At 40.6% G+C, this 27,978-nt stretch overlaps 1 protein-coding gene across 1 annotated transcript in view; it reads right to left on the bottom strand.

Moving 5' to 3' along the window:
- Positions 1–323: 323 nt before the first annotated feature.
- The window catches only part of LOC125006885 (guanine nucleotide-binding protein G(i) subunit alpha-2), a 41,631-nt gene continuing 13,976 nt past the window's right edge, over positions 324–27,978 (bottom strand). Inside the window, exons 3-10 of the mRNA XM_047583369.1 lie at positions 16,401–16,443; positions 13,887–14,028; positions 10,228–10,388; positions 6,402–6,530; positions 3,761–3,890; positions 3,118–3,271; positions 2,791–2,983; positions 324–1,566 (exon numbers count right to left, since the gene is read on the bottom strand). Coding sequence (XP_047439325.1) covers positions 2,793–2,983; positions 3,118–3,271; positions 3,761–3,890; positions 6,402–6,530; positions 10,228–10,388; positions 13,887–14,028; positions 16,401–16,443 — 950 coding nt within the window. The 3' untranslated portion in view covers positions 324–1,566; positions 2,791–2,792. The remainder of the gene's footprint in view (positions 1,567–2,790; positions 2,984–3,117; positions 3,272–3,760; positions 3,891–6,401; positions 6,531–10,227; positions 10,389–13,886; positions 14,029–16,400; positions 16,444–27,978) is intronic.

The following is a 27,978-nucleotide window of genomic DNA, read 5'->3' as shown; positions in this document are numbered from 1 at the left end:
CTTAGAACTATATATATATTTATATATATTTATATATGTGTGTGTGTCAGTGTGTGTGTACTGCAGTGAATCCACTTACTTTCCAGCACTGACTGTTCACCACCCGAAGTACATACTACACAGAAGAAATCTATTTAAGCTGTGTAAGTTGAACACAAATCAGTTTCTTTATTTTGAAACATTTTCTCCTAATTAATATTCCATTACAAATAGTTTCCTTTTTTTCTGACATTCCCCCCGTCTTCATCAGCAAAGCCTCTATTTTAGATTCAAAGGTGCATTTTGAATATTTTCTTTCAACACATCACACTGTAGAGTACGAGTTCATGTGACCAAACTTTTATTTACATTTAACAAGTGAATGAGTTCTTTTTTAATCTTAATATTAATGAGCGTCTATCATCTGCTTATCATGGTGTCAAGGTGCACCTTAAGTCGTGGATCCTGTGAACGGAAGTGGAGTAGAAATAGCCCTAATTCACACTATGGAGATAGCATGTTTCTAAAGAACAAGTGTAAACAGATATCAAGGCACAAACATATGTAAAACATAAACTCGGAATGAAAGAAACAGTACAGAACAATCCATGTCAGGAGCAGACAGAGCCGCGATATCTGCAAAATTAAAGATATCTTGCAGATATCTTTAAAGTGACACATGACCATTTCTGTTTTGTTTCTTTAAAGAAGTTACGTAAGGAATGTAATTCAGTTTGTGTAAGGGGGTACAGGCTAATCTATGGACAGTCATGCAGAACAATGCACTATAGTACAAGTGATTTTGTGTAAACGGTGTACAAAAACTTTTTTCTCCCTTCATCCATTTTCATTCTCCATGCATGTTTGTATTATTCTTAAAAAAAAAGTTCGGTGCAGTCAAAAGGTTCGTAAAATGCAGACTAACAGAAGTTAATGTGCCATTTGTACAAAATCTACTGCATTTTCTTAATAAACTGCAAAAGAAAAGGGCAACGTAAAATGAAAACAAAAAATTATACCTCCTTAACCGATCCGCAATAAAAGATCTGAATACAACAAAAATGACAGAAATAAATACAATTTTAACAAAGTTCCCAGTGAAAGTCAGGGTCAAGGGTGAAAAATATGTTAATTTGATATTTTTTTTCAAGGGCCATGTGGTGTGATGAGATAATGTCTGCTGATTATGCTAACCTTCAGCTCTTATAATAGTTATTTTCCATTTAAACCAATACAATTTATGTCATAAAACAATTTTTTTTAAAAACAGCAAATCCGTGGTGAGTGCTTTGATTGTTAGTTGATTGCTCTTGTTGAATTAGAGGGTAAGTGATCAAATACGTGTTTGCAGTATGGCTAAAACCCCTGGCAAAGAGCAGTAAGAAATATATATATATACATATACATACACACATATATAAAATAATAATAACACATAAGACAGAGAATGTGATGATTGCAAATCAGTGTTGGAGTTCAGTTTCCCCCTCTAGGAATCAAGTCTGTTATGGTTTTCATTATGAAAAGCAGTAATCATCACATGGCTATCGTAGTCTCTCATGCAGTCTGTGTGCGTCTGGCATCGTCCTGCATGAAAAGACAGATGATATTTTTTATAGACAGGTTTATATCGACCAGCCACAACATTAAAACCACTGACAGGAGAAGTGAATAACATTGACCATCATGTGACAATTCAGTGTTCTGCTGGGAAACATCCAGGCCAGGTACTCATGTTATTCACTAGATCCTAACTGATCAAATATCTGTGAGATGATCCACAGAGGCCCCTCTCCTCAACTCACAGGACCCAGAGGCCCCGACTAAAACAACATTGTGTAACCAGACACCACAGGACACCTTCAGAAGGTCCATGTCCATTCTCTGATGAGTCACAACTGTTTTGGAGGCACAAGGAGGACCTACACAATATTAGGAAGGTGGTCATAATGATATGCCTGATCACTGTACATGGTCTTCAACACATCTGGACACATTTATATAATACATACAAACCAAGGACTTCTTCACTTCACTTTCATGAGTCACTGTGACATATTGATTTTATTCTCTGAGGTTTTAAGGTGTCACATCGTTGATGGCACATCCACAGAAAGTGTGACAAAAAACCTCATTTGTTCACGTGGCTCAAAATCCATCTACTAGACTCAATCTTTACAACATATAACATCTTCTATTCCTTTAAAAGAAATGTCAGGCTGTCTGAGGCCGGCCGGTAAATGATTTATGTCCACACACGACTGAATTCTTAGAGCAATGTGAGGGCGGTCACATTAAAGTGGACAGCTGAGGTTGTGTTTGATGTGACCTGAGAGCAAATATCTGCACGCCCGCTTGAAAGGTTGCTCTGAAAAGGCAAGTGTAACTATGATCACAGTGAGCTTGTTTAAAGTCCCCTTCCGGATCAGTCATTTTCTTTTTACATCATTTGTGAGGGTTTTTGTTTCTGTGCAGTTTATCTAGCCAGAATTTGCTGAATTTAATTAACACAAACAACTAATTTTTGTCAGTTTTGGGAGGCCTGCAATGCCTGATAATAAAACATGACATCAATGGTTATTTCTGTTATTCTTTTTTATGTAGTTTTTGTATTCAGTAGATAAAATGTTACATGATACTACAGATATACAGTATATCCAGAATTTATCAGTGGTTAAGTTAACACTTTCAAATTGTTAAGACATCTCGCTAACAGTATGAAAGTACAAGCATTAACAACACGAGAAAAGTTCAATAACTTTTTGTGGTTAGGTTTTACAGTAACATTCACAACCTCATTGTTATCCATACCTTTAGAAAAGACCACAGTCTTTCAGGTTGTTCTTAATAATAACATCGGTGACAGCGTCAAAGACAAACTGCACGTTCTTGGTGTCGGTGGCACAGGTGAAGTGGGTGTAGATCTCCTTGGTGTCCCTCTTCTTGTTCAGGTCCTCGAACTTAGTCTGAATGTAGCTGGCAGCTTCGTCAAACTTGTTGGCTCCTGGGAAACAGCAGTCAGGAAAAAACGAGGTGAGGAAGGGAGTTATCATGATGCGGCTCAATAACTTTCAGCAGATGCTGAACGCTGCGCTCTCAGGTGCAGCATTTCTTTATCCCTGCTACTCTGCTGCGTACCTGCGTACTCGGGAAAGCAGATGGTAAGGGGGCTGCGGGTGATCTTCTCCTCAAAGAGATCCTTCTTGTTGAGGAAGAGGATGATGGAGGTTTCGGTGAACCATTTGTTGTTGCAGATGGAGTCGAAAAGCTTCATGCTCTCGTGCATTCGGTTCTAAAGAGAAGCAAAACTTGGTCACGGCTTCAGGCTTTTAACCAAACCACAACAATTCACCATAGCTGCCACAAGGGGGCAATGTTGTTTCATATTTTAAAATATGAGCACAACCACTACAAGGAGGTACTTCAGAGCATCTCTTACCAAACTCCCTCTTGAGCACTTCCTTTAAAATCATAAGTAGTTCAAAAAAATTGGGATCAAATGGTTCAAGTCACCTGAAGAAAACATTCTACTAGGACTTTTATTACATAATTATACTTCACAGATAAGTTCAATAAGCTAATTTTACCACCTGGAGCTCACTGTTATTAAGACACAATAAAGAGGGAGGGAAAATGCTAAATAGCTCGCAGGGTATTGTAATATGAACCTTTTTAGCACTGAAAATGAGCCAAAGAGCAGATTTATGAAGCCTGTTAAGTGATCTCATCCACACAAATGAACAAAAACACACACAGCAGCAGAAGATGGAGTTTTCCTTACCATCTCTTCATCCTCAGCCAGCACCAGGTCATAAGCACTTAGTGCAACACAAAAAATAATGGCCGTTACTCCTTCAAAACAGTGGATCCATTTCTTTCTTTCCGAGCGTTGGCCTCCCACATCAAACATTCTGCAAGGGAGATCAAACGAAGGGAATGAATTGTGTTTTTTTTGTGGTTGGGGAAGGAGGTCACAGTAAAAAGAGTAGGCTAATTGGGAGAACGGGGCACCAAAGAGGACATGTCAGGAAAAACGACAGCAAAGGAAGCAAGGTGAAAGTTAGTGTGATATTCTATCCCTGGAGATACATTAAGTTTTCATGAGGTTGTTTTGAGAACAAAAAGTGGAGAGGAGACTGTCAGATATATGATAAAAGACTGCAGGGTCAAAGCAGGCAACAAGAGGCAGACAAGCCTCCCCTTTTAGAGCAAAGCAGTGGCTAATGGGGAAGCTGGGCACTGTGATCGAAACTGTTAGAGGTTAGAGGTGTGAGCATAACCGTACAGACAGCTGAAGTGGCAACCACCACATCCAGGAACACGGCTGCCCGTTCAGATGATTAAGGGGAACTGTGCGGTCTCAGCAAACCACCACGTGTTTAGGTTGGTGATGGGAAATCTGAATTAGGACGATGTCAGTAAATTACACTTCTCTGTTCCTTTTCTGTATTCAACATGGCAAACAGAGCAGAGTTATGAAAACGTGACTTTCTTCTTATTGATTGCCTCCATGTATTATTCAGGTCAAATATTGGGGCTGTGACAGGAGGTAAATATCAGCGAGTTTATCGGGAAACAGGTCACATCAGCGCATGCAGCTGCCGCTGCTTTATTTATTAGCTAGGTCTGTGTAGCCGCTTAACAAAGAGCCACAAAGAAGGATTTTATTGACTGCTCGAGACCAAAAAAAAAGACAAACCAAACAACTTAAATATGTTCTCTCTGTGCACTTTTACACCACACAGCTGGTATCTTCGCCTATACCCTGTACAGGAATTGAATGTGCTTCGGTTTAGGTTCTGTTATCACAGTTTTAAACGCTTACAGCGTCTCTTGAACAACCTCTATTAGGAGATAAATCTATACATACATTACTATCCCACACATGAGTACTCAGGCTGGGTCAAACCATTTTTTATGTAAGACCTAAGTACTGAACCATGTAGGACAAACTCAGACATTATCACTAAATAAAGCTGTGGTTTCACTGAGTGAGAGCTTCGTGGGCAGGATTTAATTTATTCACTCAGCTCTTGGAGCAATCGTGATAATTAAGCGTTTAATTGCTGCTATAATTTGACCTCTGAGTAGTGGAGTTGTGCATTTCAACTAAGCAAGTTGGGTCAGTCGCCCCTCAAGGCCATTAAAACTGGGACTAAAATTAAGCGGGTATTTCTGGGTAATGTTGTAAACTAGATGTATTACCTGCTTTAACAATGTGAAATAAGGAAGGTCATAACGACTTTGCGTTTAGAACAGGTATCGAGGAAGCAATCTAGGGACACATCACCTCTTGGTGCAACCACTAACGCTGTGTTAAAAATGGACAAATCCTCCTTGATGTCACCCACAGGATTCATGAAGAATAATTGTAAAGCTCAGTGTGGTGACTCCGACTGTGGCCATCTTGGCAGACACCACATGATTTTTTTTAGCTAATTCAGAAACAGTCAAATACATGGAGTGTAAGTTTGCCAATGCAAACAACTAGCAAACTGCAAGAGATCCCATCTAACGCCTAAAGTGTGTAACTTCAAGCATTGATAAAAATAAAGTGGGTGAGTTATGCGAAACTTCACCCACAGTTCTCAAGGATGGACGAATTAACTGTTAAAAGCTATCTTGTCTAGCAGACTGTAAATATTTTTATTATAGTTTACCTGTGCTGTATATTTGGACCATTTAACGTGGAAGTCTAGTGGGACTGACCCACTTCTGGAGCCAGCCTCAAGTGGCCATTTGCTTGACAAACGTTAGCTTTGCCTCTTTTTCTATCTACATGGACTGTTTGCCTGCATGCAACCAAATTCAGCTCAATATCAATAGGAAAACAAGCGGAAGTTTCTGGGATCAGCGTCTTTTTTCCTCCCCTACAAATTCTGCATATCCATTTGCAGACATCTTTTTATAGATATCATAAAAGAGACTGGAGCTGCCTTGTCACTACATGCACTGCCAGAGCCTAATTCAGTGGAAGCTCAAGTGATGACATACAGTACACCCATATTTAATATACAAGATGGGGTTTTGCATTGCTGCTCTCCAAAAATAGTATCAGGAAAAGCTTTTAGTCAGTGTGTTCTTCATGTTTCATGTGCTCCTGTTGGCTACTAACACTAACTGACAGGTTTTTTACGTATCACCAAATGACACTGCAAGCAATCATCAAAGGCGAGTGAGCACCAGGGGAGTCATATTACTACTCAAGTTACTTGATGTCAAATACACACTTAGCAACTGTGGGTCAGTTGCTTAGTAAGAGCTCCCTGGACTCTCACATTTGTTGCAAATGGCCAAAGCACTTCCTTTGACAAAAAGGGGACAGCGGTGAGAGTGGCAATGACTGTCTGTTTTATCATGTTCATGCTTCAAAAATACCTCAGTTTTACTCAGTAAGCCGAGTCAGTGCTATATGACCTTACTTGAAGTGCAGTTCCTTGAAAGTGAAGTGAGTCTCAACAATGCCGGTAGTCTTAACACGGGTCCGTAGCACGTCCTGCTGGCTGGGGATGTAATCTGCTTTAGCTATCCTCTCCAGGTCATTCAGATAACTGAGAGAGAAAGAAAGATCAAAATGTGCATTAATGTTTAAGAGACATTGCTAAAGTTACCAGCTGTGTGCAGTGTTTAAGTGTCTTATAAGTCCTGTAAGGGAAGGTTACACTCAAATACAAACTGCATTTCAGTTACATAAAAAGTGGGTTTGTTGGTTGCTGCCAATCTGTCTTAATAATTGCTCACGGTACTGCAATGAAAAAAAAAAAAAAAAAAAAAAAATATATATATATATATATATATATATATATATATACATATATATATACATATATACAGTGGGGGAAATAAGTATTTGATCCCCTGCTGAATTTGTAAGTTTGCCCACTTCCATAGAAATGATCAGACTCTGGTTTTTATGGTTGTTTACTGGTTATGGGTATGGACAGAATATCAATCGAAAATGCATAAAAAACACACAATCTAAAAGTTATAAATTGTTATGTATTTTATTAAGGGAAATAAGTATTTGATCCCCAACAATTCACTTAGAATTCAGGCCCCTACAGATTGGCTGGTGCGCATGTGGCACACAGCTGTGCTCAGTCAACTAATTACCAATACTCCTGATCTTAACTCGTCATGTATATAAAGCACACCTGCTCTAAGAATCAGTTTCTTACATTCCAACTTCTACAGCACCATGGGCAAGACCAAAGAGCTGTCAAAAGATGTCAGGGACAAGATTGTAGACCTGCACAAGGCTGGTATAGGTTACAAAACCATCAGCAAAAGGCTTGGTGAGAAGGTGACAACTATTGGTGCCATTATTCGCAAGTGGAAGACCCATAAAAGGACCATCAACTGTCCTCGGTCTGGAGCTCCCCGCAAAATCTCGCCTCATGGAGTGAGGATGATGATGAGAAAGGTGAGGGAGCAGCCTAAAACAACACGGCAGGAGCTTGTTAATGATCTGGAAGCAGTTGGGACCTCCGTCACCAAGAAAACAGTTGGCAACACACTGCGCCGTTATGGATTGAACTCTTGCAGTGCCCGCAAGGTCCCCTGCTCAAGAAGGCACATGTACAGGCCCGCCTTAAGTTTGCCAGTGAACATCTAAATGACTCAGAGAAGGCTTGGGAGAAAGTGCTGTGGTCTGACGAAACCAAAGTTGAGCTATTTGGCATTAACTCGACCCGCCGTGTTTGGAGGATGAAAAAACGTGAGTATGACCCAAAGAACACCATACCCACGGTTAAGCATGGAGGTGGAAACATCATGTTTTGGGGCTGTTTTTCAGCAAAGGGTACAGGGCAACTTCACCGCATTATGGGGCCAATGAATGCAGCCATGTACTGTAACATCTTGGACAAAAACCTTCTTTCCTCAGCAAGAACACTGAAGATGCCTCATGGGTGGGTTTTCCAACATGACAATGACCCAAAACATACTGCCAGGACAACAAAGGAGTGGCTCAAGAAGAAGCATATTAAGGTCATGGAGTGGCCTAGCCAGTCTCCAGACCTTAACCCGATCGAAAACCTGTGGAGGGAGCTGAAGCTCCGAGTTTCCAAGAGGCAGCCAAGAAACTTGAAGGATTTAGAGACTGTCTGTAAAGATGAATGGGCCAAAATCCCTCCTGCGCTGTGTGCAAACCTGGTGACCAACTACAAGAAACGTCTCATCGCTGTGCTTGCCAACAAAGGTTTCTCTACAAAGTACTGACTTGTGTTGTGCTTGGGGATCAAATACTTATTTCCCTTAATAAAATACATAACAATTTATAACTTTTAGATTGTGTGTTTTTTATGCATTTTCGACTGATATTCTGTCTATACCCATAACCAGTAAACAACCATAAAAACCAGAGTCTGATCATTTCTATGGAAGTGGGCAAACTTACAAATTCAGCATGGGATCAAATACTTATTTCCCCCACTGTATATATATGATATTCCCCAACATTGGGGAAAAATCATTTTCGATCCATTTCCTCATGTCTCATGTAAAAAAGCATTTTTGTATGTATAATGTCATTCCAATATAAAATCGACAGACTGAGCAGAAATACAAATACAGTTGATCACTGTAGTTCAGACTCCCCACAAATCTGGTAGCTGTTTTTGCAAATGGGTATTTTGCCAGATGGTTTATTTTAGGTGTGGCCCCCAAATGAAGTACATTAAGTTATATACTCTTTACATATTTCTGAATTTTCTGACATGTATTACGGTGACTTTGTGCTGCTGATTTACACGGTGGGTAATAATCACGTTTTAGTGTCCAGTGGAGCTGGTTTTGCACCACATTTCCTCTTGACCAATGCTGGTCTATAGACTGACTGCAGGCATGGTCCAGCTGTAGATGATGGTATTTTGTGTATTTCTACTCTCATCCTTCTACTTAATATAAGCCATACATTTTTGTGACTTATATGAGGAAGGTAAATATTATCCTCTCCAGAGCAAGGCTCGCACACTGGGGCAGATGTTGTAGCCTACTGCTGCGTATCAGGTTTTTATTTGTTCAATTTCACGAGTCGTCACGTGTCATGCAATAGCTTTGTGTAATATCTAATGCAGTTTTTTTGGTGGATAAATTTTTTTCCTTGCCACTCCAATCTCTGCAGTGCTGAGCTTGTTACTGGCTTGTGGGACGAGGTCACAGCATGGGCAGCAATCACAAACTAACCTCTCCAATAAATCCCCAAGAGAAATGACTAACTAAAATGGGTATGTGATCCCACTGAGGGATTACCACAAGACACACAAACAAAATGAATGATCTGTGGTGAGAGGATTTCTATGGCAACATGCATAGGTTTCCGTGACTCCTTCGTGAATTTGATGTTTCATCTAGGATCCATTTAATCGCAATAATCAAGCCAAGAGCGGCGTGAAATCAATCTTTTGAGATGTTGGGGTTCTTTCAGCATTGGTTACTTGGAAAGGCATTGTATGCAAAAGATAGACATGAGACATTCATGCACAGCAAACAAAAATACATCCCTTCTCTCTAGCTTCTCACTGGCTTTTACATCTAAATTCAGAACATCTCTTTTCGACATTCCCTCTCTAACCCTTTTTTATTTTTCCCCGATTTCCAGCAGACTGTTGGTCAGTAGGGGAGAGTTGAAGTATCTTCACCATGCTTGACACAGCCCGCCCCACGTACACAAGCATTGCATCATCATTCATGGCCAGCTGGGAGTTTCAGTTGCCCGGCCAACCAACACTTCACAGACAGAAATACAGTGTAATGAAAGATTAAATGTGCATTTGTCTTATCAAAGCAGCAACTGTAAAACAATGAAATGAAGTGATTATACTGAACCTGACACACAAAGCGCATACCTTACATATAGTGCTGCCACAAAGTGAATAAACTATAAACAACAAAGGACGACACTTTGGGCTCTGATTATAGGACCTATCAATTTGTGCAAATGCAAATATACACTGTTACCCATGAAGTTGGAATAAATCTTACACAAATCACATTGTCACAATTATTATGAGAAGAAGTAAATGAACGTTTTATTCCAACTTCATGAGCAAAAGTCTATAAATAACCAAATATATTTTACTGTGAAAAGTGCAGTGTTCCACTTTCAAGAAAAGCTTCTAATGAACTGACAAACCTTAAACAACAGGAGCAGATTTAAATGTAGTGTATTCAAAAATTGTGAGTCTGGTGAAAGTGTATTTAACTGAGGGGCCATGTAATTGAATATGACCACAAATCTGCACTCACTATGCTGCAGAGTCGTTGAGTTGATATTCTCGCGACCTTGTAAAGCAACTCTGTATGCCGCTGTCACCCCACAATCGTCTGATCACGTTGGCCAGGTCGTCTGGAAGGATGCCCTGTTCTTCAGCAGCTGCAGAAAGAGCAAAGAGCTGCTGGGCGTCGTCCTGCAGGGGGCGATAAGGACAGAGTGTGATAAGGGGTGTTACCGTGGGAATATTAGCGGCAAAACATATGAAAAGTGTTATCCTTGACAAAGGATGATAGTGCATCCACTGTATCATCCACTGGATGAGTGCGTAGAGTTGTCGATCCATCACTAAAGCTTTTATAGTCTAAGTGACAAATGGGCAAAATCCAAAGACCTACTTCTTTAAAAAAAAAAAAAAAAAAAAAAAAAAGCTTATATGATGAGGAGGAACAACTACGCTGACAAATAACTGACAAATAAGCTTTGATGGTTGACTTTTCTTGGATTGAAAATTCTTGAATTAAATACACAGTAGAATAAGTAAAAGAAAAATGGCTCATACGATACACCTGTAGCCTCTAATGTCCTGGTGTGCCAGCCAATCTGGGACAAACGTTTATAAAGATAAAATATATTGAAGTGACTCTGACTAACAGCATGCAGCATGTAACAGGCTGGGGTTTACTGATGTCCTGCTGTTTCCCTCCTCGCTTGTTCCTTGCTTTTGTTCAGCCAACAATTGTATAAATTCAGAAATGAATCCCTTTGTATTTGCATATATCGACACACAGCTGAACAAGCAATGATTCACTTGATTCACTAATAGTATTAATATACAGTTCACCAGTTCTGATTTGCCACATTTGAGGAGAAATGCATTTGCCTCCTCGTCATGCAGCTATTCTGCGTTCTGCGATATCTGAGTGGAATTTCACTCCAGGATCTCCAGTGTTTATTCGTATCACAGTAGACTGTTTCCATTGTAAAACTGATCCGTGGATAGATTTATTGTTCCTTCTACTTCCCTGTCATGAAAAATTTAATGGAATCCCACAGAGCTACAGGACTCCCGAAAAAAGATAGCCTCAATTTTACATGTGTTTATTCATTTCATGTATTCTTTTTTTTCTCAGAACTTTGTGTATGCATCCAATATTCAAATTAGATAAATACTAATGTAATAACCCAATGTTAATGTTTTGATAGTTGTTTTTTCTACTAGTACTTAGTTATAGTGAGTGACAGTGGTGGGCTTAGAAACCACCAATAAAAGAGGAAAGCTTCAGCTGCTGGATTGTACGTGATAAACAGTTTAACGTAAATCCCTGGGAATCTGATTCAATTGTTGGAACTCTCTCTAACAAACCGTGGCTAATGTGTAAGGCAACACATTTTAGCCTCATATACTTTACATGTTTGTGTTTGTGCACGCGTGAGCGCATACACATCCGCAATCTGTGAAAGTGTGTGTGTATTTCTACAGAGCTGCTGTGTGCAAGTGCAGGCAGGCTAGCACGCTAATTGCCATGTGTGGGAGTGTGAGAGTACCGTCACGTACACACGGCCATTTGACAGATCTGTTGGTGAAAGAAAGAAAAAAAAAAACACATCCCTGCAGCAGTGAATCCTCAATCCCTCTGTTGCAGCTCCAGTTACAGAACACATACGCTTGCTTCACGGTTAAAAATCACATGCTGCTCCACAGGAATGAGCTCGGCCCCGGTTGGACCTCACTGACAGTTTGCTCCTGGGTTGATAACGTTCACCGCCGACAGCTTCTCTCCCTGCAGCTGTGACTGCGTCGATGTGGATCGTGCCGAGTTAATGTCTGTTTAATGAACGTGCTTTCCTGAATTAACACACATTTACAGAATACGCAGATATGTACCGATACACCTAATTTTTATTTATTATAGTAATTATATGTTTGTTATCATTTCAATTGTTTTAATGAACTGTTTAAGCATCTTATCTACTTGGCTGTATGTCAATATGAAGTCAGCACTAAAGTCAGCTTCAGAGAAATCGTCCAAAATCCTAAAGATGTCCACTTGAATGCTACATGAATTCTCACATGAGAGAATTTGAAACCAAACCATGTTTTCCTTTTTCTTTTCTTTTTTTTTTTTTACCAATGCAAGCTGCAAGCCGGCTCTTGGCTGAGCCCTGATTTCATTAGTGACTCTTCCTTTGCCTGCCAAGCTCTCCAATCTCATACGAGACATATGTAGTTAAACACTGACAGATTTGCTGCTCCAAATTCTTGGTAAAATTTGAAACAACAGGTGCTTAATTGCCGACAGAGAAACTGTCGATCTTGCCAGCCAAAGTGACATATAGCTAATTGTTGTTAACGATGTGAGCTGTTGGCTGTAAAAACTTCTTCTCGCCTGACTTTCCCCTTTTAAAATAAGAACCCTACACGAGTACAAAGACTTTATGACTACAAGCAACTAAAACTCATCATGAAAGCTCAACAAAGCTGAGAGGAGGTGCACTGCAGATGACCCTTTTCACAATGCAACAGTTTTTACACTGTTATAAAAATAATAGATTTCAGATGCTTTGCCAGTTTGTACCTTGGTTTAGGAGTTTGAATTGGAGCATCAAAACCTTCACGTTTTACACTCTTGCAGTTTTTTGTCTAGAACAGATACCACCCTCTGAACTGATTCATGTTAATGCTAATTCTCAGTGCTGCTCTTTGTGAACACATTGAGAAGGTACTTAAGTCGTAGCAGGATAAAAAAAAAAAAAAAAAAGGAATCCCTGCGAGGTTTTTCTTTTACAACTTCAAAACAAGGGATTCATTTGTACTACTGCTGATGCTGCAGGAAGCATGAGACAAAATGTGCCTCTGAAATGTGTCCTGGTAGCACTTCTGAGTAAATGCACTTCCCAAAAAGAGCTTTGAGTGGCTGCTGCTGCAGGTCTTAAGCGCACTTTGAGACTCTACACCGTCTATTAGAACTTTGAGAAGAGATCAGATCAAAGATGGAGGAGGTAAAGCAGGAAAGACAGAAGCTGTTTCCCTGCAGGATGCATCAGTAAAGCAATCTATTCCAGTTTGTACTACGATGAAAAAAAAACTGCTGTGAAACAGGCATGTGCTTGAAATCCATGATCCTGCATTTGTTTAAAACACCGGCACAGTTCTCTCTGTTATTGACGGAGCATGAATTGCCAAGAGGAAGGAGAGATGTAAGAAACAGGTTTTGGTTTCCCAAAGGCATCGCATCCTTGAAACAATATTTGTTTGCTGAGTTATACTGGAATAGGTCCGAGGGAGGAAGAAAAATGTTGGTTTCAGAAACAACAAGCAGTGCACGCAACAGAGATTCTTCTCTATTATTCTGAGACAGGACCAAGTGACAGGAACACAATGACTTTTAGAGACAAATGTAAACTCTTGTGAATTCAGTCGTGGGAAAACATATTGTAACTCTTAATGGCTGTGCCAGCTGCACAACTGCAATATGCTGCTGATAAAAACAAGACTTTGAGTTATTATAACCTGAGGGAAATCATGTGAACTCTACTAATGACAATTACCCCGGTTCCTTCTTAGTTCTTATCACTTGTAGCCAACATGCTAAAGTTATAGATGAGTAATTAGGGTGAAATGAAGAGCAGTGATTTGATTACATTGTACAGAAATCTATAAGAGTGTTTGTGTGAGTTAGTGTGATCTTACCACTCTGGCAGGGTTGCTGTAGTCTATCTTGAGGCTGACCATGGCTTTAACAATCGCCATTATAGACTGGATGGTATTACTATAAACCACTGCACGGTACTGCTTACACTCATCTTCCGAGTAGCCGTCTTCATGGATGATCCTAAGAAGAAACATGTAACATTTCTTTAGCTGCACATTGATAAACATGAATAACTCCTGTTAATCATAGTGGCCATTAAAAGACATTATATACATATGTTCTATACAATTACATCACTGGATAGTAAAACACAACAACAAAGCAGAAAGAAGTAGTTGGCTGGAAAATCAAAACAATGATTTAAATATTTTGCAGACCTGAGGGACGCAGTAAGAAAGTCATTCTTAGCGAGTTCATCTCTAAAGTGTAGCTGACACCGGTGCGAGCCACTTATACTTGTCAGTCTGACTAACTCAGTAACAACGCCACCCAAACACTAGTTGGCGCTGTGTTCTTTTTGCCAGTCGGGTTAATTTTTCTTTCTACTTCCTGCTCCACTTTCAACAATGGCAACTGCAAATTTTTGCCGGAATTTCACCAAAGTCGAGCCATACAAATGTTTGTATCTCTGAAACCCTTTCCTTGACGTGTTCCATCTTTATTGATCTAAAGTAATCGATTAGAAAATTGCAGAGATGACAAAGCAGCCAGAAATACTTTGGTGGAAATACGCTGCTAAGAAGAGGACTAATCATAGCTCTTGTGGTCTGCATCCCTGTGAAACATAGCTACATTTCTGGCGAGGCGCACATGAGACTATGGTGTTAGGGTCTGTGTGGGATCTGCGTAGGGTCTGGACTGACGTCATAATTACAGCGTCAAATTGACGCAGAGGATTAAACCGATGATAAGTCTGTAGTTATTAAATACACACTGATTAACTATTACATTACAACCACCAACCTGTAAAGTCACTAACATAAATAATGTCATTATGCTAGTTTCCTGACTGAGAACCTTCACAGACTTATGATGCAATGTTTCTCTAGGAGACCTGTGTCCTACGATTTGAATTATACCACCACCTGAATATTGTTGCAGACCAAGCAGGCCACCACGGAAAAGGCGAGGGGATGCTGCTTGCATCCTGACGCAGTGCATACTCCATATAAGCAACCATCAAAGGAAACGTCATTCACTGGACCAGGACACTTTCCTGCATTGCTCTGTTGGTAAATTCTGATACTTAAGTGCTTAGGGCAGGCGTTTTGGCATAGGACAGGGTGGGGTCACACTGACTGCTCTGCAGCCTCCATATAAGGCAAACAGTGATGCAGATGCGCATTCAGACATAATTTGACCCTCAAATCTCAAACCCTTAAGTTTACCTTAGTTTATCTCCCACCTGCTGGCAGGTGCCATGATAACAGTATAATCAATATTTTTCTCTTGTGATTATGACCTGTCGGTAACAACAACAATAATAATAATAACACCTTTAAATGTAAATGTGACAAGTGGGTTTTAAAAGAAAAAAAGTTCCATAATCATTATTGATTCAGTAGGTATATCCAGTAACACATCAATCAGTAAGTTATACCTACAATTATATGTGACTCTTATAAATTCTTATTCTTATAAACTTATAAATAGCTGAATGTCTTGTCACTATGTAGCATACTGTATACTGTACAAAGGGGTTAACACACTCGAAACTGCTCAGCCTCTGCTGATGCAGTATCCTGAGTTTACCTTTTGCAATAGTATTGGCTTGAATGAGAATAAGGGAGCTAAATATCTCTGCATGCACAAGTGTGCGTCCAAAGCAAACACCCAAGCTGCAGAGGGAAATGCAGAGAGTGAAAACTGAGACAACCCAACACTAGCTAAAGAAGAAAGCCCACTGAACAGGTGTAATTTAGAAAATACAATAGCTGACTTGTTTTTAAAGACCAGATTTTCTTATAATGTTCCCTGATGTAATGTTGTTTTCACACTGGATATTTTCATGTGTACTGTTGGATAATATTCAATACTCAATAGTCAATATGTAATATTCCCGCCTTGCAGGCTGATTTTTCTGTGCGTCTGTGTTAATAGCCTGGCTTCAAAAGCGACAGACTGTTCCTGAACCAAACTCATAAAAAATAAATTCAAAGCTTGGCTAGCCCAGAGGAATGTGAATAATTAAGCCATTTAGGCTCCTCTGCGCTGGTGTGCGTTTGTGTCCCTGTTCTGATTGGTGCAGAGGCATTGCATCGACCTCTGTCATTGTAATGGCTGAGTTCACACCATTCACAATATTCTTGTGTCACGAGTGGACAAAAAAGATATATTAGTGACCATATTGTGCCCTGGAATCAACATACAGATTTATCTTAGGAGACAATGGTAACGACAACATGACAAGGAGTCAAGAATCCTTGGGTGTAGGCAAGGCAATGCAGGTTCTTTAATTTTCTGTTATATTTAAACAAAAAACAAATTATTGAGTTACAGAGAACAGGTCACATTAAAAATAAAGACAGATAAAGATGGGTCTTTTAACTTACTTCATCTGCTTTACGATGGTGCTCTTTCCAGACTCCCCAGCACCTGTCGGAACATCAAATTATTCAGGTTACAGAGTTACAACCTGGAGGGCCTGTTGTCTTTGTGCGTGTGATTAGAATAAATCTTGATTTTAGTTGTGGCTCTAGGATTAGGGTTAGGACCTGAAAACATGAGCAACCTAGTGATGACTTCCATACCAACATCACATTTTGTCCCCTAGGGTCGTCTGGTTTGTGTATGTTTTCATTTGTAAGGACACAACAATGTACAGCTATGCAAGAAAACTTCCCCAATTACACTGCCTGGCCAAAAAAAAAAAGAAATTGGACCCCCTTTAGCTTTGATTACAGCAGCATTCCCTGTGGCATTGTTTCAATAACAAGCTTCTCCAACGTCACAAGATTTATTTCCATCCAGTGTTATATTCATTTTTCACCAAGATCTTGTATTGATAATGGGAGAGTCTGACCACTGATCAAAGTCTTCTCCAGCACATCCCAAAGATTCTCAATGGGGTTTAAGTCTGGACCCTGTGGCGGCCAATCCATGTGTGAAAATGATGTCTCATGCTCCCTGAACCACTCTTTCACAATTTGAGCCCATGAATCCTGGTATTGTCGTCTTGGAATATCCCTCCGTCACCAGGGAAGAAAAATATCCACTGATAGAATAACCTGGTCATCCAGTTTATTCAGGAAGTCAGTTGACCTCATTCTTTGGACATAATGTTGCCTAACCTAAACCTGAGCAACTGCAGCAACCAAAGATCATAGCACTGCTCCCACAGGCTGAAAAAATTGACATGGTATGATGGGGGCATTACTTCATCTGCCTCTCTTCTTACCCTGATGCCCCATCACTCTGGAACAGGATAAATCTGGACTCATCAGACCACATGACCTTCATCCATTGCTCCAGTCCAATCTCTATGCTCCCTAGAAAATCAAAGCCTTTTTTTTTACCCATTTAGTCTCACTGATTACTGGTTTTCTTAAGGCTACACAGCTGTTCAGTCCCAAACCCTTGAGCTCCCTGTTCCCTGCTCCCACTTTCACTATTAACCATATCTGAGTTCTATTGTTGTTTTTCTTCGATTTGATTTCACCAAACGTTTAACTCATCGTCGATCACATTCAATCAGGATTTTTTTTCAGTCACATTTCTTCCTAAAAGACCATGCTTCCCCACTATCCTTCCAGTGTTTAAAAAAGAAAAACTTTGATGGAGATACAACCAAGCAAAGAAAAATGTAAGTCATCACATTGTTTTTTGTCTCAAACATGTTCCATTCAGTTGTGAACATGGCGTTCCGTGCTTCAAGACCATTGTCATCCTTCTGAAATGTGGAAGTCTCTGGCCCGTCACTCGTGCTGTCAGGACTATGCCAACGTTCACCGTCACCTCACAATACCTGACTCTGGCCTGCCAGCAAACATTAGCCCAGGGGGGGGTTGATGGGGCAAGTGGGAACTGCAGTTCACACTGTCAAGACTGATCACAATCACACACATCCAAAACTTTTCTTAGAGGCGGGGGGGTGGGGGGGGGGGGGCATAAAAGCTGTCACTGAGAACTTGCTGTTAGACAGCCGTTGTTTTATTTCATCAGATTTTTCTATAAAAATCACATTATTGTTGCCTTACGTCATTGAATCCTAAAGCAGAAGCTCACGTTTTTCTACTTAAAGCTAATCAAGATCAAATTATGTAACAGGGCTGCTGCTTCTATTCATTCAAACTTATCTCAAAGAACACAACATCTTATCAAAGGGCTTGCTAAATCTACTTGCATCTCAAACATCAACAGTTGCCTTCAGTAAGAGAAACACCAGCAAACAATATAAATACAGCATCTGATTTAAAGACGCCTGCACAAAAATAAAAGGTAGGCGGCGCAAAGTGAAATATCAGTCTCTCTGCGGACAGTCATGCATGTGTATGGAGGTCACCTTCCTGACTCCAGAATAAAACTCATCCATTAATATTTCAAGCCCAAAGGGAGATGATGAACGCATGTGAGCAGCAGTGGAAGAGGAGAGAGCTTTCTAATGCTTCATGGTCAGTGTGTTTTCAGGGAAGTTTTGTTGTGCAATTTGATGGGCAAACCAGAGAAGGTCACTTTATTGTTCCGACTGGAGAAAGAAGACAGTGCATTTTAATGTTATTGTTTCCATTTATCTTCGAGGTGGAACTGAAGACAAATTATATAATAAGAAGATATTATACTTATATATAACGCTCAATGTGTTTTAATGGAAACTATAAAAAATAGTGACACTGATTTTAGGGCCGGTACCACTGAAAGAAAGATACAACTAAATAGTATGGAATGGCTGAATATTAAAAATTTAATGTGATATTTTTGGAAATGTATTTAGATATCATACCAAGAATACTGCACCTACTTACTTTGCTTAGTATTAATTCTACACACAGAGGGATGGAAGATTCATGACTTTATGTCCTTGACTGCCAAGAGTGTTTTTGAACCTCCGGCATCTGGCAACCACCATGTCTCTGGCATCACTGCCTTGGCAGCGCCTTACTCCACCTAAGTCCTGGCACCTCTCATAAAAGAGGTGGAGCGTGAGCTGAGGCAGGTAGATGGCGGCTAAGAGGACAGCTGGCCACCTGGACGACACCCACATGGCAGTGAAGACAGCCACGCTCTAAATTATTGGCTTCATTTTTGGGCCACAGAGGTAGCTGCTTGCGTTGCGCTAGACTAAGTTAACCGTATGTTGAGACAGCAATCACTTTACAGTTGCTTAACAGCTTTACTTACTGTCAAATTATTGTTAATGACAAACAGTGGCAGCATACATTTATCCCGATGGGACACAACCAAACTGCTATCTCAACTGTAACTGAAGCACACACACTGCTGGCAGTCAAAACAATTAATCATGAGGGTACAAAGAACCACTCCATGGGATTAATCGATTGTCACTGAGCAGGATATTAACACAGTAATATGAGCCAAAAAGGACTGGCTGCATAATAGGTTTCAACAATTGTCACACGCGGAATTTAAACACATAAAACATTTTATTCTGGTACGGATAAATCTGTAGAATACGCTAACAGAACAAAGGTGTTAAGTGTACATGAAGCTGTGTATTGCAGAGATCCATCTATCATTGTGCTGTGGGCCACAAGCTCTTCCTTTATAGTGATTTTAGAACTAACCCAGAATCATTTTCTGGCAACGAGAATACAATGGCATCCCCCTTTTTTCATTATTTATTTTTTATTCATAAAACACACGGAAATGATAACATGATTTGTGGCATGACGATCGCAAGTGGCCAGGAAACAGAAAACACAACCAATCTCTTTCAACACATCCAAATCTCTCAGGCCCACTCACATTGATGACGACTTGGCAGCCATCTCGGTCGCCTAGTGCAGAAGGCACAAAGTCTCCATTCATGGACTGATGAGATACCCTGATCTCAAATGTGCAAACACATCCCCGCACAATCTCACAGATAAGGTCAATGGTCTGTGAAAGGCCAGACTCCGTGTCAATCAGAGGATGTCTACGTTCTGCCTTGGTCAGCACTCCCTCTGTCAGGGAGTCAACCATTGCAATATTAGCTAAAGCGAGTCATGCAGTGGGTAAATCACTAAATGAATCACTACATTAGTGCCATTTATAAGCAAATGCAGAATAAAGTGCGATGGCACACGGATTCCCTTTCAAAGTGGCAAAATTATCACTTTGTCATCAAGCCCAGAGCATTCAGACATTCCTGATCAATTGCAAATTGCATGAATGTTTTCAACAAAAGATAACTGGCTTACAGAGAAAAAAGAGCCAACCCACAAGTGATTTAAATTGCATTGCAGTGTCTGCATTTACCATCCATAGTTGGCCCACTGTCTGCTCCTGGAACACTACTTGATGTAGATTAGACTATATTTAGACGCATGAGGATATAATGTCAGTACTAACCTAATACTTTGGATTAATGCCACATTTTGGGTGGTGTTGAATGGCGAGATAGGACGCAAATGGAGGAGCAGGAAATAAAAATGACTTTAATAAAAACAGGAAAAGGGTAGGCAGGGCAGGCAGGGCAGCTACAAACGCAACAACCAAAAGCAAAACAAAAACTCTGGAAACCAGTGGAAACTTTCCAGACGAGAAACTCCCCGTGCAGGGGGTAGATCACACGGTATCTGTGACACTTGTATTCTTGTGGTCTGTATTTGATCTATATGCTTTAATTACAAACCCGAGGCCAATATAAGTCAAATTATAAACTGGCTGAGAATAGCTGCATCCAGCAGGGAGGAGGAGGAGGAGGAGGAGGAGGAGGAGGAGGAGGAGGAGGAGTGGGTAAGAACTGCTCCAGTGTAGCTCACAGGGCACAGATTCCCTTTGGAAAAGCCGACACAGTACCTTAACTGTGTAATATGCAGAGACACTGAGCTGAGACACACTTCTATTCAGCAAAATATTTAAATACCCTAAGAAGTAACTGATCACTATTTAGAGGAGAAGAAAAGTTTAAAAGAAGAACATTTGAATTAAAATGTAGTTAAGGAAGAGAAGAAATTGGGAGTCAGCACGGGCAAGAGTGACAAATGAGTAAGGAGTGGAGGAGGAGGATGACGATGCAGCAGAGTAGAATGTGTGAGAGGATTGAGCACGGTGGGCACGGGTTCAGAGATAAGGTAGTGGGATGAGGGCGAGTGTGAGTGAATGCAAACTGACAATTATTCACAAGAGGTTATCTGCCAGCTTGCAGATAAATACAGCTGCAAGCTCCCAACTACAAGCAAAATGAAAAGCAAGATCAGCGATGGAGACTTAATACTTAGTGTGTACAGTATGTTGAAATGAGAAAAGCTGAAATGAAAGCTGCAGTGCATTCAGGGCCAATCAGTGGTTTTGTTCTTGCTTTCTACATCACTTATCTGTAAGCACATAAGTGACTTAAAGTATGTGAAAAAGCCATCTTGGTAAGCCCCAGGCGGCGAGACTTAAATAAGTGACTTTTATGTACTGACATGTATATAACACACACACACCAAAGATTCAGTCAAGAGTAGAAGTGAGAGTACGACACCAGCAACAGTCTGAGGCCATGTTGTCTCATGCCACAACATTTGTGTGGCTGCTCTAATGTACGTCTTTGAATGAAGATGAACTGCTATTGTTAGCATGCTAACAGTAGTCTGCCAACATCCACATGTTAGACATGATCAATGTTCACCATTTTAGTTTAGCATGTTTGTATTATACACCAACCAAGCATAACATTATGGCCACTGACATGTGAAGTGAATAACACTGAGCATCTTCTGATAATTCAGTTTAGGAACAACTAAAGTAAAACATGAAGAACAGCACAAGGTGTTGACCTAACCTACAAATTCACTAGATCCCAAACTGATCAAATATTTGTGGTACGATCTACAGAGGCCCCTCCCCTCACCTGTGTTGAAGATTTCAAAACAGTGTATTAATATTTGGTGAGGTATTTGAGTCTAAACTGACCAATGCTGCCATCCAACTATTTGCAAAAACTCACAAGAACCAAAGTAGATGAACAACTCAGTTGAGGAATTTTTGAGGGGACAAGCACATACATGTTCTACAAAGAGGCAACATCATAAATTCATTCTGCGATTTCAACATAACGTCACAGCATCCTTAGGAGGCCTTTAATCACGAACACATCATTGCAGATCCCCGTGTCATACATACCCACCGCCACAGCCTTTCTTCTGTGGAGACATTTAACACGTCTCAGCATATGCCAGCGTCATGGGCCATCTATTGTCTAAGCGACTGCCATGGGAGAATGACTCACTGGCCGGGCTGCGACACGATTCCTCCGTCGCTCACATCCTGCCCCCAACTGTTGGTGTCACGACTGCTCACATTCAACCATTTTTTTTGCAGCCATTTAAAGGTTAACCTCCTATGGGCATCGATGCCACCCAGCAGAATATAAAACCATGATGCTGCTGCTATTTTAAAGCCATGCCCCAGTGTCCCAGGTGTATCTGACTGACAAATGTAGGTGCGATGCTATTTTACCACTAAATACATTTACATCAAGTACATTTTTCATCTTGCCCCATTATTTGGATGTTTGCATGAATAGAGACCTACTGTAGTAGGAAATAAAATCCCTTTTACTCCTGAAATGTGAGCATATCGTTAGCCTAATTGCATAATAGCCTAAGTCATAATTTCGGAAGACAAGAAAAAACACAATTTTTAGAAAGCATATTGCTATTTTTTATTTATTTTTTTATTGATATTGTAACAAAAAATGACTTAGGCAATTATGGTATTGGGCTAAAGATATGTGAAGCCAGGCATATTTTAACCACATTTCATCCAAATCTCACCCACAGTCTGAGTCGGATTGCTTCAGCTAATATATAGCAGACAACAGAAACAAGATTTATGTGTATTATTAAACTAATTTCAGCAGTTAGACTGTTATACAAATGTGACAAATCACAGTTTTTACGAACACACCTTTAAAGCCAGTAACCCCTCGGGCTCAATCACAGACAAAATGGTAAATCTCTTTTTACTTTTCCTCATCCATCCATCCATCCATCCATCCATCCATCCATCCATCTGTACTGGTCAACTGATGAATGGTGAAGGTCAAGCATGTAAGCCGCCCTTAGATTGGATACAGAAGTGTGATGGTGGTTAATAGAGTGAAACTCATTGATGATTACCAACCAATTGACCACGCTGTGAAAGGGGCCTCGTATGCTCATCCTCAGTTGGAAGTAATGGGATTAGAGCTCACATCAGTGAGTGCAGAGTATCAGTGTTGCCTAGGTCACTAACCTAAAGGCAGCATGTCGCCAGTGACTCTGTGACTTTTACCTTTTTAGGTTATTCTTACTGTGTTACTGGTTATTTTTGTTTGACTTGTTCTTGTTTGTCTGTGCTGAGACCCAATCATGTTTGTTGGTAGCTTTTGTCTTTGGAGTTCGGCGGAGTGGCCGTTGTGTCCGTTGGTGTATTCAAGAGAGCTGCCCCCTGAGCTGCCCAGAACGAGGCCTTGAGGTTTGGGTCGGTGGTGCCATCTGTACTCACGGGGTACGTGAGGTTCTTTGGCAGCAGAATGGATGGACTGTGTGTGCTTGATGGGACCCAGAGGGAGTGTGTCGTGAGAAGTGCATTGGAGACCTGGGTTCATTCACTGACCACAAATACGTCTGTACCTGGCTTCGGGACTCTGCGGGTGGATGGAGACACGCTCCATTGGAGTTTACATCCCTCCCTCAGCAGACAAGGAAACAGCGTGTGACACAATCCATGCAACTGTTGCTATGCAACCGGCCAAACAATTGGAATCTATCTAATTTTATTTTATCGTTTTGGCAGTTTTCAAGAGTGTTACTTGTATGTGAAGCTAAGCCACTATCACCAAGTAATTTCCCTTGTGGATCATTAAAGTCTGTCTACAAAGTTTATAAAATCTATACTGTCCCACCACATGACAATAACATTGCAGAGATCAATACTTTTATGTGAACAAGCAGTTTGACTTGACTCCACTTTACATTATGTCTCAGTTCTACAGGTTGTTTTATCAGCTTTTAACTGATTGGCTCTAAACCTTGCAGCTAACAGCAGAGAGAATGTGGGGTCAACCCTAGTGCGTGCTTGTGGTCATGAGAATGAATTTGTTAAAGATAGATTATTTTTATTCTCCACACACTTGGTTCTAGTAATTCTCCTCTTTTAGCAGGCTATTATTAACCGCCTCCTCTTTTTTCACCCGGTCCTGAAGTCAAGCCTTTCACTATCCTCCCCCTATTGACCATACAGTGGATGCAGTCTCTGAATTATTATTTTATGCAGACACTACTTCAGCTTGTCAGAGGAGAGGACAGACCTAAATTAGCTTATTATTATCAAAACATGCAGGTTCTAGTCGTGCGTGTCAGGTGTTTCAGTCGACCGGGGAGCCACCTCCCCACTGCCACCACCGCCCAAACCCTTTTCACATGCAGAGTAGAGAGCGATGGAGGAATTTTACATGGCTGGATGCAGTACAGTATGTTATCGCCCGGAGTGGAAAAGTAGGTCATCAGCCTTGCAGGGAGCAGTGGAGCTTCACTGCTTTCCTCTGCAGAGAAGGACGCCTGCTGTACTCTAAATGAACAACCAATGTGAAATTGCACTAATGAAAGCACAGCAAATGAAAAAGAAAACAGGTATTGATTTTCAAAGCAAGACAACAGGATGACGAGGGGATTCTTCTCATTGTGCACATACTACAAGATAACTGGGACTCTGATAAACAGGCTTGACAAACAACAGAGCCTGAAATGCAGATGCAGTGCAATCAATCACTACTGCCTGAGGAAGAGAACTGAGCTCATGAGAGTATAGCGGAGACACACTTCATTACTATCTCCTAATAACAGCAGCAAGCATTAGTCTACTTTTAATCCTTTTAAAACTCAGTGCATCCTTCAGCACCATCGACCATCCTGTTTTAAATGAATGCCTATAAGCAGAGGGTGGGTGTCACCGGTACTACTCTTGACTGCTTCCCCTATACAGCCTTCTCAGTCGGTATTGAAAACCCCATCCTCCTCTTTTGCAAACACGACACATGCTGTGCCGCAAGGTGCCATCCTTTCTCTAATCCAAGCCTTTCTACATGCTCCTCCAACAAGATTTTAAATGAAATGCATACTCTCACTGTTATGCAACTGTTCGCGATGCCTGACGTTGTCTACATTTAAAAGCAGTGGAGCAATTGAAGAATCACATGTCAAGTGTTGGATCTCTTAACCCCACCATCCACATCTCAGCGATATCAAAGCTGAAGTAATACTTTGCCTTTTTCCAGTATTTATGCCAACATTGGACCATCTGTGGGTGTTTTTTCACAGTGATCTGACTTTTCAGGATGAGGTTATGAATGTAGCACCGTCTTGCTTCTTCCATTTTGCAATATATCAAAAGTGACTTTCCTCTGAGCAAGGCAGTAATTTTTCAGTTATTTTTGTATTTCACATCTTCAGCGTGTGTGTGAACAGAGCAGTGCTGCAAAATAAAGTCTAATGACCCCAATAATACTAGCCACTAGCACTTGTTGTAATCCAAAAGAGAGTGAAGCCAGAGTGTTGGTGGTCTCTAATAGTCCACCAGAAACAATATGCTCTGTGTGTAGTGCAAAAACAAACACAGCATGAGCCTGGATCTTTCCATACCCATTTCCATGGGTAACATGTTGGCAGTATACTTGTATACTTACAGCTTATCCACAAAAGACTTAATTAGAAAGAACTAAAATACTAAAATAACCAAAAGTGACATCAAAGTAGTGTTCAGGTCCTCATTTTTTTCCACATCACACTATTCAATAACCATATGAGTAGTCTCTTGTTGTCACCCACTGGGAGAGAGAATGATTGCTGTCAACCAAGCTGATTACACATTTTACATCACGCTGAACATAGGCCACACACATGAGTCACTTAGGACAAAATCAATATGAACCCTGCTTTGCTGAAGTCCGTATTAATTACGCTAATTCAGTGAATGCCTCTCCGACTCCAGCGCTTGACATGTGGCGTCTCTTCAGGTAACCAGAAAAACTGACTCCCAAACCAATACAGTGGATAAGATGAATAAGAAGATGGAACATTAAATATATATAGACATTTCTGCCAGAACTACATGTTCAATAGATTTCAGATCAAAATTCACGCAAATTCCCCCCATTCAAACACAGTATGTATATTAGCAGTCTTCCATTTGCTCTGCTCTTACTGCTATTATTACTTATGTTGATTTTGCTGTTACGTTCTGCTGATGTCTGTGTATGTTTGTGTACAAGCTAATGGACACTCGAATTCCCCACCAGAGGATGAATAAAGTATTTTTCTATTTTTTTATTCTATTCTACATAAAAGTTCTCTCTGCCTCTGTGGTTTCTTTCACCTGTCTTGCCTTGTGTCTTTTGTCTGCGTGCTCCTCCCCTCATTGGTGTGTGTATGTGTGTGCATGTGTGTGAGTGTATATATAACCCATGCCTTTTCCATTTGCTCTTTGCCTGATCGTCTGTGATGTTACCCCTGTACATCCCACTGTTGAGTTTCTCATGTTCAGTTGTTCTCTTCTTGGTTTTGGTCTTCATCTGTTTTTGGATTTGTGTATTTTTATCTTAACTGCATACCCTGTAGTGCTATTTGTTGATTTTGTTTCCTGATCGTGCCTCTCTCTCTGTGTCCTACGTCACCGGAACAAAGGAACAGGAAAGAAGTTAAAGGTCGTCACCATGTGAGGAGCTCTGTTTCCATAAAAAATGGTGTTCCATCCGCCTCGTTTCATTCAGTGTTCAGCTGATACCAAATGACCATCAAACCACTATGATTATCAAATAAAGTATAACATCTGAAACGTCTCTAGTCAGTGATGGGGGCTATACTTTCTTTTCATGCAAGTAGCACAGGCCTATTCAGTAGACAGTCCATCTTGCTCATGCTAATCCAAACTAAACAATCCCTTAACTGTACAAGGCAGGTCTTATTTTCTGAATACTAAGACAAATGATTCGCTATGTGATAACTGAAGCTTCCCACATGCTGATTGTCTGCTCCCGGAATGCCACTCTGGGTAAATTAAGAATAAATGTAATTAATAGATTGGGGAAATACAAGCCCCTATAAAACACAGACCTTACAGTAAATAGCTCTCCTTTGCTCTCATCTAATCAATCTACAGCGCCAGAAAAGTGATTCCTCACGAAACAAACCATCACAGCTGGTGTTTGCTTGGCATTAATTCTGCTTACTCCCCCACCTCCCCTATGTTTCTGCATACCAGCATGTCAGCTTATACTCCATGCGCTCACACACACGTCAGCAAACAGATGACACATCAGGGGTGTTGGGCAGGTGCTGCTGTGTTTGAGGCGGCACCATAAAACCATGCAGTACTCTGTTGGCACACCAGATTGTCAGGGTGAGTGAGGACATTGAGTAAAGTTTTACATGCACAATTACTAGAAAAGTTAATTTCCTTATAGAGTTGATTGACGAAGGGACACAGATTCTGGAGATGCGAGAACAGCTGTGCATTAAGAAGTTATGACAGCTAGCTGGATTAAATATATTTTAAATGATAAGGTGTGAGAGGATAGCAGCGGTAAACTGATTAAAATACGTGGTTACAATGTGATATATTAAACACAATTCTGTCTAAAGAGCTGACCCGATCGCTGACATTCTGGGAGATGGTGTGCCACCTGGACAACATGCTTAAATATTGGTATTTAAAATCTTTCCTGGAATTGCTGGTAGTGAAATGATGGCGTGGCATTGCATGATCATGCACTCCATTAGTTGCCATGGTTACAGCACTTCATCGCCTCTCCAAAAACAAATTGTGAACATCAACATTATGGCATGTTTGCGTGTTCAGGCAGTAGAAAATAATATTATAATTGTTGCAACTCATTCAGAGGCAGTATTAATTTGTTGTTGAAATAGAGAGGACCGCGGCAAAGTTGTTTTCTTGTGTTTTCTCATGAAAGTAGCTTCTTACTGCTGATAACCTGTGATCTCA

Source organism: Mugil cephalus, chromosome 4 (assembly GCF_022458985.1).
Source record: "Mugil cephalus isolate CIBA_MC_2020 chromosome 4, CIBA_Mcephalus_1.1, whole genome shotgun sequence".
NCBI classification, from domain to species: domain Eukaryota; kingdom Metazoa; phylum Chordata; class Actinopteri; order Mugiliformes; family Mugilidae; genus Mugil; species Mugil cephalus.
Note: the sequence above shows the minus strand (reverse complement) of the source record. Positions and strands in the feature narration are given on the sequence as shown.